This window comes from Cherax quadricarinatus, chromosome 20, assembly GCF_038502225.1.
Source record: "Cherax quadricarinatus isolate ZL_2023a chromosome 20, ASM3850222v1, whole genome shotgun sequence".
Taxonomy (NCBI): domain Eukaryota; kingdom Metazoa; phylum Arthropoda; class Malacostraca; order Decapoda; family Parastacidae; genus Cherax; species Cherax quadricarinatus.
The window spans coordinates 49,127,719-49,144,291 of record NC_091311.1 but is presented as its reverse complement, the minus strand read 5'-3'; the positions used below and the strand labels follow the sequence as shown (position 1 = coordinate 49,144,291).

Sequence of the window (16,573 nt, the reverse complement as noted above, 5' to 3'; positions counted from 1 at the left end):
CAAACACACAAATGCAGTTAAATAAATTATTATACATAGCATATGTAAACACTGCATGTATTGATTGGTATTCAGGAATCTCCTGAGTTGCAGCCTCTCCTCACTTAGCAACTTACTCATTTATCAACTGCTCGGACTTACAACCAGCTGTCCAACTGGTATGCAAACCTAAGTAATGTATATCAGAGCTGGTTTCCTCTGTTCTGTTTATTACAGTATACAGTACACTACTGTATAAACATTTAAAAATATACTAGAAATGTTATACGTGGTGCAAAGGTGACATTAAAAACATATCTAAAGATGGTTGACACAAACCCACTACCAGTATAGCATGCTCCTCGCTTAACAACCAAGTCACTTACTGACCTACTCTTAGGAATGGAACCCCATCATTAAGTGAGGAGAGGCTGTAATAATAAACACACATCTGAGAATCGTATGGGACACGTATGTACAGACTAGTGATCATAAACTAGCCGAACAGGTATTACACATATTGCAGAATTGTCACATCTGCACAAGTGGAAAGATACAGCTGTGGCCAAAATGAGTATTTCTTGCCATAGTAATGCTTATGCCTTATATCTACAAGCACAATACAGCCTCTCCTCAATGACCGAGTTCTGTTCCTAAGACCACATCGGTAAACGAGTTCGTTGCTAAGTGAGGAGCATACTATAATGGTAGTGGGTTTGTGTCATCCATCTTTGATATTGTTTTACTGCCACCTTTGAACCATTTATAACATTTCTGGTATATTTTTAAATGTTTATACATTATATGAATGTGTAAATTCAAGAATTATGTGGATTAAAGTAAAGGTTGGATGCGAGAAGTGGGTCATAACAAGCGTGTATGCACCTGGAGAAGAGAGGAATGCAGAGGAGAGAGAGAGATTTTGGGAGATGTTAAGTGAATGTATAGGAGCCTTTGAACCAAGTGAGAGAGTAATTGTGGTAGGGGACCTGAATGCTAAAGTAGGAGAAACTTTTAGACAGGGTGTGGTAGGTAAGTTTGGGGTGCCAGGTGTAAATGATAATGGGAGCCCTTTGATTGAACTTTGTATAGAAAGGGGTTTAGTTATAGGTAATACATATTTTAAGAAAAAGAGGATAAATAAGTATACAAGATATGATGTAGGGCGAAATGACAGTAGTTTGTTGGATTATGTATTGGTAGATAAAAGACAGTTGAGTAGACTTCAGGATGTACATGTTTATAGAGGGGCCACAGATATATCAGATCACTTTCTAGTTGTAGCTACACTGAGAGTAAAAGGTAGATGGGATACAAGGAGAATAGAAGCATCAGGGAAGAGAGAGGTGAAGGTTTATAAACTAAAAGAGGAGGCAGTTAGGGTAAGATATAAACAGCTATTGGAGGATAGATGGGCTAATGAGAGCATAGGCAATGGGGTCGAAGAGGTATGAGGTAGGTTTAAAAATGTAGTGTTAGAGTGTTCAGCAGAAGTTTGTGGTTACAGGAAAGTGGGTGCGGGAGGGAAGAGGAGCGATTGGTGGAATGATGATGTAAAGAGAGTAGTAAGGGAGAAAAAGTTAGCATATGAGAAGTTTTTACAAAGTAGAAGTGATGCAAGGAGGGAAGAGTATATGGAGAAAAAGAGAGAGGTTAAGAGAGTGGTGAAGCAATGTAAAAAGAGAGCAAATGAGAGAGTGGGTGAGATGTTATCAACAAATTTTGTTGAAAATAAGAAAAAGTTTTGGAGGGAGATTAACAAGTTAAGAAAGCCTAGATAACAAATGGATTTGTCAGTTAAAAATAGGAGAGGAGAGTAGGTTGGTAGACAGCAACCACCCAGGGAAGTACTACCGTCCTGCCAGATGACTGTGAAACAAAAACCTGTAACTGTTTTGCATGATGGTAGGATTGCTGGTTTCTTTTTCTGTCTCATAAACACGCTAAGATAACAGGGATATCTTGCTACTCCTACTTACACTTTGGTCACACCTCACAGACACGCACATGCATATATATATATACATACATCTAGGTTTTTCTCCTTTTTCTAAATAGCTCTTGTTCTTTTTTATTTCTTCTATTGTCCATGGGGAAGTGGAAAAGAATCTTTCCTCCGTAAGCCATGCGTGTCGTATGAGGCGACTAAAATGCCGGGAGCAATGGGCTAGTAACCCCTTCTCCTGTATACAATTACTAAAAAAGAGAAGAAGAAAAACTTTATAAAACTGGGTTGCTTAAATGTGCGTGGATGTAGTGCGGATGACAAGAAACAGATGATTGCTGATGTTATGAATGAAAAGAAGTTGGATGTCCTGGCCCTAAGCGAAACAAAGCTGAAGGGGGTAGGAGAGTTTCAGTGGGGGGAAATAAATGGGATTAAATCTGGAGTATCTGAGAGAGTTAGAGCAAAGGAAGGGGTAGCAGTAATGTTAAATGATCAGTTATGGAAGGAGAAAAGAGAATATGAATGTGTAAATTCAAGAATTATGTGGATTAAAGTAAAGGTTGGATGCGAGAAGTGGGTCATAATAAGCGTGTATGCACCTGGAGAAGAGAGGAATGCAGAGGAGAGAGAGAGATTTTGGGAGATGTTAAGTGAATGTATAGGAGCCTTTGAACCAAGTGAGAGAGTAATTGTGGTAGGGGACTTGAATGCTAAAGTAGGAGAAACTTTTAGAGAGGGTGTGGTAGGTAAGTTTGGGGTGCCAGGTGTAAATGATAATGGGAGCCCTTTGATTGAACTTTGTATAGAAAGGGGTTTAGTTATAGGTAATACATATTTTAAGAAAAAGAGGATAAATAAGTATACACGATATGATGTAGGGCGAAATGACAGTAGTTTGTTGGATTATGTATTGGTAGATAAAAGACTGTTGAGTAGACTTCAGGATGTACATGTTTATAGAGGGGCCACAGATATATCAGATCACTTTCTAGTTGTAGCTACACTGAGAGTAAAAGGTAGATGGGATACAAGGAGAATAGAAGCATCAGGGAAGAGAGAGGTGAAGGTTTATAAACTAAAAGAGGAGGCAGTTAGGGTAAGATATAAACAGCTATTGGAGGATAGATGGGCTAATGAGAGCATAGGCAATGGGGTCGAAGAGGTATGGGGTAGGTTTAAAAATGTAGTGTTAGAGTGTTCAGCAGAAGTTTGTGGTTACAGGAAAGTGGGTGCAGGAGGGAAGAGGAGCGATTGGTGGAATGATGATGTAAAGAGAGTAGTAAGGGAGAAAAAGTTAGCATATGAGAAGTTTTTACAAAGTAGAAGTGATGCAAGGAGGGAAGAGTATATGGAGAAAAAGAGAGAAGTTAAGAGAGTGGTGAAGCAATGTAAAAAGAGAGCAAATGAGAGAGTGGGTGAGATGTTATCAACAAATTTTGTTGAAAATAAGAAAAAGTTTTGGAGTGAGATTAACAAGTTAAGAAAGCCTAGAGAACAAATGGATTTGTCAGTTAAAAATAGGAGAGGAGAGTTATTAAATGGAGAGTTAGAGGTATTGGGAAGATGGAAGGAATATTTTGAGGAATTGTTAAATGTTGATGAAGATAGGGAAGCTGTGATTTCGTGTATAGGGCAAGGAGGAATAACATCTTGTAGGAGTGAGGAAGAGCCAGTTGTGAGTGTGGGGGAAGTTCGTGAGGCAGTAGGTAAAATGAAAGGGGGTAAGGCAGCCGGGATTGATGGGATAAAGATAGAAATGTTAAAAGCAGGTGGGGATATAGTTTTGGAGTGGTTGGTGCAATTATTTAATAAATGTATGGAAGAAGGTAAGGTACCTAGGGATTGGCAGAGAGCATGCATAGTTCCTTTGTATAAAGGCAAAGGGGATAAAAGAGAGTGCAAAAATTATAGGGGGATAAGTCTGTTGAGTGTACCTGGTAAAGTGTATGGTAGAGTTATAATTGAAAGAATTAAGAGTAAGACGGAGAATAGGATAGCAGATGAACAAGGAGGCTTTAGGAAAGGTAGGGGGTGTGTGGACCAGGTGTTTACAGTGAAACATATAAGTGAACAGTATTTAGATAAGGCTAAAGAGGTCTTTGTGGCATTTATGGATTTGGAAAAGGCGTATGACAGGGTGGATAGGGGGGCAATGTGGCAGATGTTGCAAGTGTATGGTGTAGGAGGTAGGTTACTGAAAGCAGTGAAGAGTTTTTACGAGGATAGTGAGGCTCAAGTTAGAGTATGTAGGAAAGAGGGAAATTTTTTCCCAGTAAAAGTAGGCCTTAGACAAGGATGTGTGATGTCACCGTGGTTGTTTAATATATTTATAGATGGGGTTGTAAGAGAAGTAAATGCGAGGGTCTTGGCAAGAGGCGTGGAGTTAAAAGATAAAGAATCACACACAAAGTGGGAGTTGTCACAGCTGCTCTTTGCTGATGACACTGTGCTCTTGGGAGATTCTGAAGAGAAGTTGCAGAGATTGGTGGATGAATTTGGTAGGGTGTGCAAAAGAAGAAAATTAAAGGTGAATACAGGAAAGAGTAAGGTTATGAGGATAACAAAAAGATCAGGTGATGAAAGATTGAATATCAGATTGGAGGGAGAGAGTATGGAGGAGGTGAACGTATTCAGATATTTGGGAGTGGACGTGTCAGCAGATGGGTCTATGAAAGATGAGGTGAATCATAGAATTGATGAGGGAAAAAGAGTGAGTGGTGCACTTAGGAGTCTGTGGAGACAAAGAACTTTGTCCTTGGAGGCAAAGAGGGGAATGTATGAGAGTATAGTTTTACCAACGCTCTTATATGGGTGTGAAGCGTGGGTGATGAATGTTGCAGCGAGGAGAAGGCTGGAGGCAGTGGAGATGTCATGTCTGAGGGCAATGTGTGGTGTGAATATAATGCAGAGAATTCGTAGTTTGGAAGTTAGGAGGAGGTGCGGGATTACCAAAACTGTTGTCCAGAGGGCTGAGGAAGGGTTGTTGAGGTGGTTCGGACATGTAGAGAGAATGGAGCGAAACAGAATGACTTCAAGAGTGTATCAGTCTGTAGTGGAAGGAAGGCGGGGTAGGGGTCGGCCTAGGAAGGGTTGGAGGGAGGGGGTAAAGGAGGTTTTGTGTGCGAGGGGCTTGGACTTCCAGCAGGCATGCGTGAGCGTGTTTGATAGGAGTGAATGGAGACAAATGGTTTTTAATACTTGACGTGCTGTTGGAGTGTGAGCAAAGTAACATTTATGAAGGGATTCAGGGAAACCGGCAGGCCGGACTTGAGTCCTGGAGATGGGAAGTACAGTGCCTGCACTCTGAAGGAGGGGTGTTAATGTTGCAGTTTAAAAACTGTAGTGTAAAGCACCCTTCTGGCAAGACAGTGATGGAGTGAATGATGGTGAAAGTTTTTCTTTTTCGGGCCACCCTGCCTTGGTGGGAATCGGCCGGTGTGATAATAAAAAAAAAAAAATAAATAATAGTTATTAAATGGAGAGTTAGAGGTATTGGGAAGATGGAGGGAATATTTTGAGGAATTGTTAAATGTTGATGAAGATAGGGAAGCTGTGATTTCGTGTATAGGGCAAGGAGGAATAACATCTTGTAGGAGTGAGGAAGAGCCAGTTGTGAGTGTGGGGGAAGTTCGTGAGGCAGTAGGTAAAATGAAAGGGGGTAAGGCAGCCGGGATTGATGGGATAAAGATAGAAATGTTAAAAGCAGGTGGTGATATAGTTTTGGAGTGGTTGGTGCAATTATTTAATAAATGTATGGAAGACGGTAAGGTACCTAGGGATTGACAGAGAGCATGCATAGTTCCTTTGTATAAAGGCAAAGGGGATAAAAGAGAGTGCAAAAATTATAGGGGGATAAGTCTGCTGAGTATACCTGGTAAAGTGTATGGTAGAGTTATTATTGAAAGAATTAAGAGTAAGACGGAGAATAGGATAGCAGATGAACAAGGAGGCTTTAGGAAAGGTAGGGGGTGTGTGGATCAGGTGTTTACAGTGAAACATATAAGTGAACAGTATTTAGATAAGGCTAAAGAGGTCTTTGTGGCATTTATGGATTTGGAAAAGGCGTATGACAGGGTGGATAGGGGGGCAATGTGGCAGATGTTGCAAGTGTATGGTGTAGGAGGTAGGTTACTGAAAGCAGTGAAGAGTTTTTACGAGGATAGTGAGGCTCAAGTTGGAGTATGTAGGAAAGAGGGAAATTATTTCTCAGTAAAAGTAGGCCTTAGACAAGGATGTGTGATGTCACCGTGGTTGTTTAATATATTTATAGATGGGGTTGTAAGAGAAGTAAATGCGAGGGTCTTGACAAGAGGCGTGGAGTTAAAAGATAAAGAATCACACACAAAGTGGGAGTTGTCACAACTGCTCTTTGCTGATGACACTGTGCTCTTGGGAGATTCTGAAGAGAAGTTGCAGAGATTGGTGGATGAATTTGGTAGGGTGTGCAAAAGAAGAAAATTAAAGGTGAATACAGGAAAGAGTAAGGTTATGAGGATAACAAAAAGATTAGGTGATGAAAGATTGAATATCAGATTGGAGGGAGAGAGTATGGAGGAGGTGAATGTATTCAGATATTTGGGAGTGGACGTGTCAGCAGATGGATCTATGAAAGATGAGGTGAATCATAGAATTGATGAGGGAAAAAGAGTGAGTGGTGCACTTAGGAGTCTGTGGAGACAAAGAACTTTGTCCTTGGAGGCAAAGAGGGGAATGTATGAGAGTATAGTTTTACCAACGCTCTTATATGGGTGTGAAGCATGGGTGATGAATGTTGCAGCGAGGAGAAGGCTGGAGGCAGTGGAGATGTCATGTCTGAGGGCAATGTGTGGTGTGAATATAATGCAGAGAATTCGTAGTTTGGAAGTTAGGAGGAGGTGCGGGATTACCAAAACTGTTGTCCAGAGGGCTGAGGAAGGGTTGTTGAGGTGGTTCGGACATGTAGAGAGAATGGAGCGAAACAGAATGACTTCAAGAGTGTATCAGTCTGTAGTGGAAGGAAGGCGGGGTAGGGGTCGGCCTAGGAAAGGTTGGAGAGAGGGGGTAAAGGAGGTTTTGTGTGCGAGGGGCTTGGACTTCCAGCAGGTATGCATGAGCGTGTTTGATAGGAGTGAATGGAGACAAATGGTTTTTAATACTTGACGTGCTGTTGGAGTGTGAGCAAAGTAACATTTATGAAGGGGTTCAGGGAAACCGGCAGGCCGGACTTGAGTCCTGGAGATGGGAAGTACAGTGCCTGCACTCTGAAGGAGGGGTGTTAATGTTGCAGTTTAAAAACTGTAGTGTAAAGCACCCTTCTGGCAAGACAGTGATGGAGTGAATGATGGTGAAAGTTTTTCTTTTTCGGGCCACCCTGCCTTGGTGGGAATCGGCCAGTGTGATAATAATAAATAAAAAATTAGTGTACTGTATATTGTAATAAAGAGAATAGAGGAAATCACCTCTAATATACATTATTTAGGTATGCATACTGGTCAGAGAGTCCATTGTAAGTGAGTCGTCAGTAAATGAGTACATCTCTAAGTGAGGAGAGGCTGTAATAATAATTATAAAGTGGTTTGGACTGGGAAAACTGACATGAAAGCTTAGAACTCTATAAGCTCCCAGTGTCAGGACAAACCTGAGCTCAGCTGCTGTCACTCTCAAGCTCCTAGTGTCTGAGAACCTCTCACCCACTTCTGGAAGCAGCAGTTCCTTCTATGACTTGTGTCTGTTGTTATTTCATCTCTCCTAGAAGCTACCATTTTGTTAATTACTGAGAGTCAGTCAACCAATTTTCAGTACAGCACTCTGTTCATTCTTTGTGGTAAACCATAAGAATTTTTACTCAGGGAGGTAGAACAACACTCATAATATAAGGATTGATTCTGATCCAAGGAACAGAATTTATCTTTTTGTTTCTTGGATTGACTTGAATGACTCCCACACCCAGGGTACTATACAATTCTTATAAGTTTGGTGCTTCCTGATTAAAAAAAATAAATAAAAACTAATTCACTATTGGCTACATATTTTTGTACTGCTTGAAAGTTGTGTATATGTTGGTCTGTGGTATGTGCAGATGCATGTTTACCTGCCTAGTTGTGCTTGTAAGGGTCGAACTTCAGCTCATGGTCCCTGGTGCAGTTGTTTCTTAATTGGATTGGTTCTATTAGTATACCTGTTTATAAATGCATGTATGGCATCTGCTTCCACTACTTGTTTTTTCTTCTCTTTTACTACCTTTACACTGAAGATCTTTAGTATCCATTTGACTCATTTAGATTAAAAAAATTCATCTTCATTTTTCGGGTACTCTTGCCTGTGATAGTATGGGTATACACCTACCATCCGACTTATGACCAAGTTCGGTTCCGAGAAATCGGTCGTAAGTCGAAATGGTCGTAAGTCGAACATTACTACTGAATATCAGCAAAACATTTTTGTAATGACTTTATTTTATTGTTTTATTTTGGTATTTCACGTTTTACTTTACTTTTTATGCTGTTAGTACTGTATTTTATACTGTAAGGTTTAGGATGGTATAAACCTTGGTAATAAATACCGACAAGTTGGTTTAGAAAGACACGTAAGCAAACACTATGACGTATTTATTAAAAAAACGTTTCGGTCCTGGGACCTTGATCACTTCTAGAAGTGATCAAGGTCCCAGGACCGAAACGTTTTCTAATAAATATGTCATAGTGTTTGCTTGCGTGTCTTTCTAAACCAAGGTTTAGGATAAACACTTTGTACAACACAAATAGTTGTTTATTTCCCAGAAATTTGGCATAAAAAACACGGTCGTAAGTCGAGTGGTCGTAAGTCGAGTGGTCGTAAGTCGAGCAGGTCGTAAGTCAGATGGTAGGTGTATAAATATGGAAGACTCATCTTTAATCATTATTTTTTCAGAACTATGAGTCGTCCACCATCACGTCATCACCAGAGTTTTACAGGGGGACGACGACGTATGATTATAGTTTTAGTATTGCTAGCATGTGCTACTTTGCTAGTTGTTCTTTCATACTTGGGACATGGCGCCTCAGACAGTGATCCTCTGCTTGACCCATTAAGTAACCCCAACATTCGAGTTGAGGGAGAGTAAGAGCAGTATATAAGAATGTGTGCGATAGCCCATAGCTTTGTGATATAAAGGGAATTTAATTGTTAAATTCAAGGAGAGTGACTGGTGAGTTACTAAAGTTACTTGAGTATCATAGTAGGTCTAGCTTCCATTTTCAGCAACAAGTTTTTCTAACTGGCAGCAAAGTTTGATACTGTACTATCAACCTAATGAAGTACATAACTTGTTATAATAAACTGTGAGCTAATTATAAAATATTGCACTTTATTTGCCCAAATGGACTGAATGATAATTTTATATAGAAACTCCTCATATTCTTTGAATACTAATGAATATTGTAAATGCAATTACAAATCCTCAGATCTGGCACACTTTGGGGTAAGATCAAGATGGTTTTCAGTATAAGCTCATTAGGTAAATCTACATAAGTTAGAAAAAAGGTATATTTATTATCTGAATTAAAAACTGATGAAAACTACAAATCTTAAGTTTGGATTCCAAATGGATTTAGCGCTCTTTTGTGAATATGATAAATGAGTTGGGATGATCCGGTCTTCCTGCGAATATGCAAAATATTGTATGAACAGGGAGCCTTGGTAGGTGCCTATCAATAACAATTGGATTAATAAAAAAAAAAAAAATCACAAGTTTATCCAAACTTAGCTATATATTTTCAAATACAGTATTATGTTTACTTTTTATTCTATATGCCTCCAGGTTATTCCGAAAGCTTTCTAATCATCCTTTTTGCCTATTAACTTGTTTTGTTCTTGAGACTACTAAGCTGTTGATGGCATATGTCACTTTTTTGTAAATATTGCTATTTAATTTGACCTGTAACAGTTCTATAAGGATATTTTACAGTGTTTACTTGCATGTGACTCGGAAGAAAATTCTGGCTATATACAGTATTGTCTGTCACTGATTGCTGTATGTACAGGTCGGCTCTCACTACTCCGCCATCATCGGGACCTGTAGGGTGCCAGATTAGTGACTTTGCCAGATTACAGAGTGATTATGTTAGAATACACTTAACCCAACGGTGATACTTACGAATTGGCGATTTCACCCAATTTATGCCCTAATTTTGGCCCATTCCATTGTTCCAGCCTACCACACTCATAACTATTCTGCTAGTATTCCTTCTAACCTGTTGACTGAGTACAAGAAACTGCCCATTCACCTATTTCAACTACCCAATAAAGTGGTCAGAAATTGGCAATTTGGCCAATTTCACACAAGTTTCAAAAGATGCTAATTTCAAAATAGGGTCCAGAATAAACAGTGCAGACATTCCTGGCACTAAAATAACATTTTCAGTAGTCACCGTCTCCAGGCACCACTTATATTACTCTTGCTTTCCAATTTGAATTTTTATTCAGAAAAAAACAGAAGATTTACTGTTATGCAGACTACTACATTATTGTAGTAATTGTAAGATAAGATAAAATAAGATTTTATTTGGATTTTTAACCCCAGAGGGTTAGCCACCCAGGATAACCCAAGAAAGTCAGTGCATCATCAAGGACTGTCTGTCTTATTTCCATTGGGGTCCTAAATCTTGTCCCTCAGGATGCGACCCACACCAGTTGACTAACACCCAGGTTCCTATTTGCTGCTAGGTGAACAGGACAACAGGTGTAAGGAAATGCGTCGAAATGTTTCCACCCCGTAAGGATTTGAACCTGGGCCTTCCATGTGTGAAGCAAGAGCTTTAGCCACTGGGGCCTGTCAACCCATTCATGACTGCATATTAGACTGGCCAGTTGGACACGTATTGGACGGTGACATAATTTGTTTATAGTCTGATTTCTTTCATTTTTGGCGTACATTAAGAAACATCTTTCCATCATAAATTGCTCAAGTTTCAATAAAATAGCCTAACAAACAACTGAGAAAAAAATTATTTTTTTATATTATTAACGCATCGGCTGATTCCCACCAAGACAGGGTGGCCTGAAATGTACTACTTGCAAAGAAATAAATGAATTTGAATTTGAACATTCATTATCATTCACTCCATCACTGTGTTGCCAGAGGGGTGCTTTATACTACAGTTATAAAACTACAACATTAACACCCCTCCTTCAGAGTGCAGACACTGTACTTCCCATCTCTAGGACTCAAGTCCGGCCTGCCGGTTTCCCTGACTCCCTTCATAAATGTTACTTTGCTCACACCCCAACAGCACATCAAGTATTAAAAGCCATTTGTCTCCATTCACTCTTATCAAATATGCTCACGCGCGCTTGCTGGAAGTCCAAATCCCTCGCACACAAAACCCACTTTACCCCCTCCCTCCAACCTTTCCTAGGCCGACCCTTATCCCGCCTTCCCTCCACTACAGATTTATACACTCGAAGTCATTCTGTTTTGTTCCATTCTCTCTACATGTCTGAACCACCTCAACAACCCCTCCTAAACCCTCTGGGTAATAGTTTGGTAATCCCACACCTTCTCCTAATTTCCAAACTATGAATTCTCTGCATTATATACACACCACACATTGCCCTCAGACATGACATCTCCACTGCCTCCAGCCTTCTCCTTGTTGCAACATTCATCACCCATGCTTCACACCCATACAAGAGTGTTGGTACAACTATACTGTCATACATTCCCCTCTTTGCTTCCACAGACAAAGTTCTTCGTCTCCACAGACTCCTAAGTGCACCACTCACCTTTTTCCCCCTCATCAATTCTATGATTCACCTCATCTTTCATAGACCCATCTGCTGACACGCCCACTCCTAAATATCTGAATACATTCACCTCCTCCATACTCTCTCCCTCCAATCTGTTATCCAGTCTTTCGTCACCTAATCTTTTTGTTATCCTCATAACCTTACTCTTTCCTATATTCACTTTTAATTTTCTTCTTTTACATACACTACCAAATTCATCCACCAACCTCTGCAACTTCTCTTCAGAATCTCCCAAGAGCACAGTGTCATCAGCAAAGAGCAACTGTGACAACTCCCACTTTGTGTTTGATTCTTTATCTTTTAACTCCACACCTCTTGCCAAGACCCTCGTATTTACTTCTCTTACAACCCCATCTATAAATATATTGAACAACCATGGTGACATCACACATCCTTGTCTAAGGTCTTCTTTTACTGGGAAATAATCTCCCTCCCTCCTACATACTCGAACCTGAGCCTCACTATCCTCGTAAAAACTCGTCACTGCTTTCAGTAACCTACCTCCTATACTATACACCTGCAACATCTGCCATATTGCCCCCCTATCCACCCTGTCATATGCCTTTTCCAAATCCATAAATGCCACAAAAACCTCTTCATCCTTATCTAAATACTGCTCACCTGTAAGTTTCACTGTAAACACTTGGTCTACACACCCCCTACCTTTCCTAAAGCCTCCTTGTTCATCTGCTATCCTACTCTCCGTCTTACTCTTAATTCTTTCAATAATAACTCTACCATACACTTTGCCAGGTATACTCAACAGACTTATTCCCCTATAATTTTTGCACTCTCTCTTATCCCCTTTGCCTTTATACAAAGGAACTATGCATGCTCTCTGCCAATCCCTAGGTACCTTACCCTCTTCCATACATTTATTAAATAATAGCACCAACCACTCCAAAACTATATCCCCACCTGCTTTTAACATTTCTATCTTTATCCCATCAATCCCAGCTGCCTTAACCCCTTTCATTCTACCCACTGCCTCACGAACTTCCCCCACACTCACAACTGGCTCTTCCTCACTCCTACAAGATGTTATTCCTCCTTGCCCTATACACAAAATCACAGCTTCCCTATCTTCATCATCATTTAACAATTGCTCAAAATATTCCCTCCATATTCCCGATACCTCTAACTCTCCATTTAATAACTCTCCTCTCCTATTTTTAACTGTCGAAGGAGTGTACATCATTGCATAACCACCTTTCTCACTCTACACACTGACAGCTCATACACTACCTTCCTTGACCTTAAATCTGATTTTGATGTAGCCAGCTGAAATGTAATCATTAGTGAACCTGCCAGAATGGATGTTGGAGGACGGCTTCTCCACTGGATTAAAGGCTACCTGTCCAATAGAAAGTCATATGTGTTGTTCTAGGGACACAGAAGTGTAACTAAAGATTTTGAATTAGGAACCCCACAGGGAGGTGTGCTCAGTCCCACCCTATTCAGTATTCCAACTAATGCTTTACTTAATGATATGTATGTATGTATGTATGTGTGTGTGTGTGTGTGTGTGTGTGTGTGTGTGTGTGTGTGTGTGTGTGTGTGTGTGTGTGTGTGTGTGTGTGTACTCACCTATTTGTGGTTGCAGGGGTCGAGTCACAGCTCCTGGCCCCGCCTCTTCGCTGATTGCTACTAGGTCCTCTCTCTCCCTGCCCCATGAGCTCTATCATACCTCGCCTTAAAACTATGTATGGTTCCTGCCTCCACCACATCACTTTCTAGGCTATTCCATGGCCTGATTACTCTATGACTGAAGAAATACTTCCTAATATCCCTTTGATTCATCTGAGTCTTCAACTTCCAATTGTGACCTCTTGTGTCTGTGTCCCATCTCTGGAACATCCCGTCTTTGTCCACCTCGTCTATTCCGCGCAGTATTTTATATGTCGTTATCATGTCTCCCCCTGACCCTCCTGGCCTCCAGTGTCGTCAGGCCGTGTGTGTGTGTGTGTGTGCGCGCACGCGCTTGTGTACTCACTTATTTGTGGTTGCAGGGGTCGAGTCCTAGCCCCTGGCTCCTGGTCATGTGTGTGTGTGCTTGTGTGTATGTATATGTTTGTACGCTCGTGTGCATGTGTCTGTGCGTGCGCCCTCATGTGTGTGTGCGCGCGCGCGCTCGTGTTGGTGTATGACCCACTTAATATTTGTATTTATAACTCATTACGATTGTGACCGGGTATATACACTGATGGATCTAAACAGGAGTCTTCTGGCAGGGCTGCATCTGCTCTTGTTGCCACCTCCCTAGTTAATAACGATAATAAACTTGTTGAACTAGGCATAAGAATTAACAACTGGGTGTTTACATTGCAAAGTGAACTGTTTGCAATCCTAATGGCGCTAAAGCTAACTTATGACACTGAGCTTGACTCTATCATCATTACTGATTCTATGTCATCACTGAATGCTCTTAGCTCATATAATGACTCCAACAACATGCTCATTGGAGAAGCCAGGTACAGATACTCAAAAATCCGGGACAAAGGAATTAATGTGCAATTACTATGGATCCCATCACACATTGGATTACTCCTTCATGATAAAGTTGATATGTTAGCCAAGAAGAGTACCCAGAAGGAGAATGTAGAATATAACTTTGGTATATCTGTGTCTAGCATTATGAATAATATTAGGAGAGAAGTAAATAATGAAAATGATTGTTATAGGAATGCAGTTAGAAGCCTGAGTAGATCTATAACCCACTATGATAACATGAAAATAGATAAGTATGTTTATGGAGTAACTTGAAATGTGAACAGACTGACTGAAGTTGTAGTGGCCAGGCTTAGGCTTGGTTACAAGTACTTCTGGCAGTTTGGGAGAGACACACATGATGATCAAACTAAATGTAAGTTATGTGATCAGGCATATGGTCACTGTCTTGAACACTATGTGCTTAATTGTCCACTTATTGAGGAATGCAGAGATAGACAGTATAATAACCTATGTGACCTGTCAACATATCTTATTAATGAAAAATAAGATACCGGGTATAGACGTGTCAGTAGCTCATTACTTTGTAATTTGTTCATGACTGTAGCCATGTATAGGAGTGAGGATGATTCATTACCTTTGTAACTTGCCATGATTGTGACCAGATCTACCTGGAGTTCATTACCTTTGTAACTAGTTCACAAATCATAACTTTGGGGTCCAGTCCTTGGACTCATTATGTATTAATGTAATCTTTTGACTACCACCTACAGGATGGGTATAGGGTGCATAATAAATGTATTAAACTAACTAACTAATTAATGCTATGTCTAGCCAGCCCCATCATTATATGATTAATTTTGCTGATGATATAATGATTCACACCACCGGATTCTCCAGCACCCAAAACATTCTTAATCATGTACTAGCCTCGTGTCAGGACCTGGGGTTGATAATCTCTACTGATAAAACAAAGATACTCAACAGGCGTCGTCCTTGACAGAGAGCCACAGTTCATCAGATCCAGTTGCATGATGGATCTCTTCTAGAATATGTAAGCAGATACAAGTATCTAGGATTTGAGGTTCCACTACTTGGACCTGTTGTAACGAGACTTTGTCGCCAATACAAAGAAAGGCTGAGAGCACTTAGAGTTGTCCCAGGTTTTCATCCCAGGTATGGAGCTAATGTTAAAATTGTGAAAATAATGTATCTTGCTTATATTAGATCATTGGTTGATTATGCTGCGCCACTACTTGAACTCATGCCTGACTGAAAGCTTGGAGGGCTGGAAAAACTTCAAAACGAAGCCATGAGGATCATCCTAGGATGCCCTCGTACTGCCAAAATTTTAAATATGCAGAAAGAACTTAATCCAAGCATTAGAGATCGTGGGGTCAATATGCTTAGGTTAGTCCATTCAAATGCCTGCACAGAAGCCCTCCAAACTTTCCTCAGCACTAGTGAACATCCTTCCAGATGGCTCGAAAAAACTGGAACCGACCTCCGCATGAACCAGCTACATGATCTATGTCAAGTTAGGCAACAGAGGCACTTCCCTGCTCCGTGGATATTACCCCATTCCAAACTACCATTCCTCTATTTCCCCCCAAAACTCTTTTTAAATCACAACGAAAGCTTCGTCTTAGAGCCAAATTATTTACGTTGATGGTTCTGTTCACCAATCCACTGGTGCAGCTGGTAGTGCTGCTGTTGTCATACAGAGTGATGGCTCTCATAAAGAAATTGGAGCATGCATCAATAACTGGACCTCTACCCTTCAAACAGAACTGTTTGCCATACTCCTTGCACTCAAATGCATCCATGTATCTAAGGTTTACACTTTAATTGTAACTGATTCTCTGTCATCCATAAATACTCTCAACTCATTAAGTATAAATTGTGGCATGCTCGTGTCAGAAGCCAGACACGGGTATGGTAAGAGTGTGGACAGTGGAGTCAGAGTGCACATGCTGTGGATTCCATCTCACATTGGTCTTCAGATGCATGGTAGAACTGATGAATTGGCTAAGCTGTATGCTTTCAAAGATGGAGTAGATTACAATCTTGGGTTGTCAGTTAGCAGTTTGAGAACAATAATACGAAAAGAGCTTCAATTGAACTTTATTGACTTGAGACTTAGGGAGATTGACACAAGTCAGTTCATCTATCATCATTCCATCATGCAGGAGGGCTGAGCCACATGTCTATGGTGCATCCAACAAGATAAGCAGACTCTTGGATGTCACTACTGGCTGGCTCCGGTTGGGTTACAGATATCTTTGGCAGGTTAAATCACCACCACCAGATGTAGACCAAACGAAATGTAAACTTTGCCAGATGGACTACTGTCACACACTGCGTCATTATGTATTGGACTGCGATAAAATTAATGAATTTAGAGACAGCTCACTCAGAAATGTTCACGATATG

At 40.5% G+C, this 16,573-nt stretch overlaps 1 protein-coding gene across 1 annotated transcript in view; it reads left to right on the top strand.

Moving 5' to 3' along the window:
• The window catches only part of LOC128698896 (zinc finger protein-like 1 homolog), a 134,714-nt gene extending 119,752 nt beyond the window's left edge, over window positions 1-14,962 (top strand). The window contains exon 6 of the mRNA XM_070087083.1: window positions 8,816-14,962. Within this exon, the coding sequence (XP_069943184.1) occupies window positions 8,816-9,008 (193 nt within the window). The 3' untranslated portion in view covers window positions 9,009-14,962. The remainder of the gene's footprint in view (window positions 1-8,815) is intronic.
• The last annotated feature ends 1,611 nt before the right edge of the window (window positions 14,963-16,573 follow it).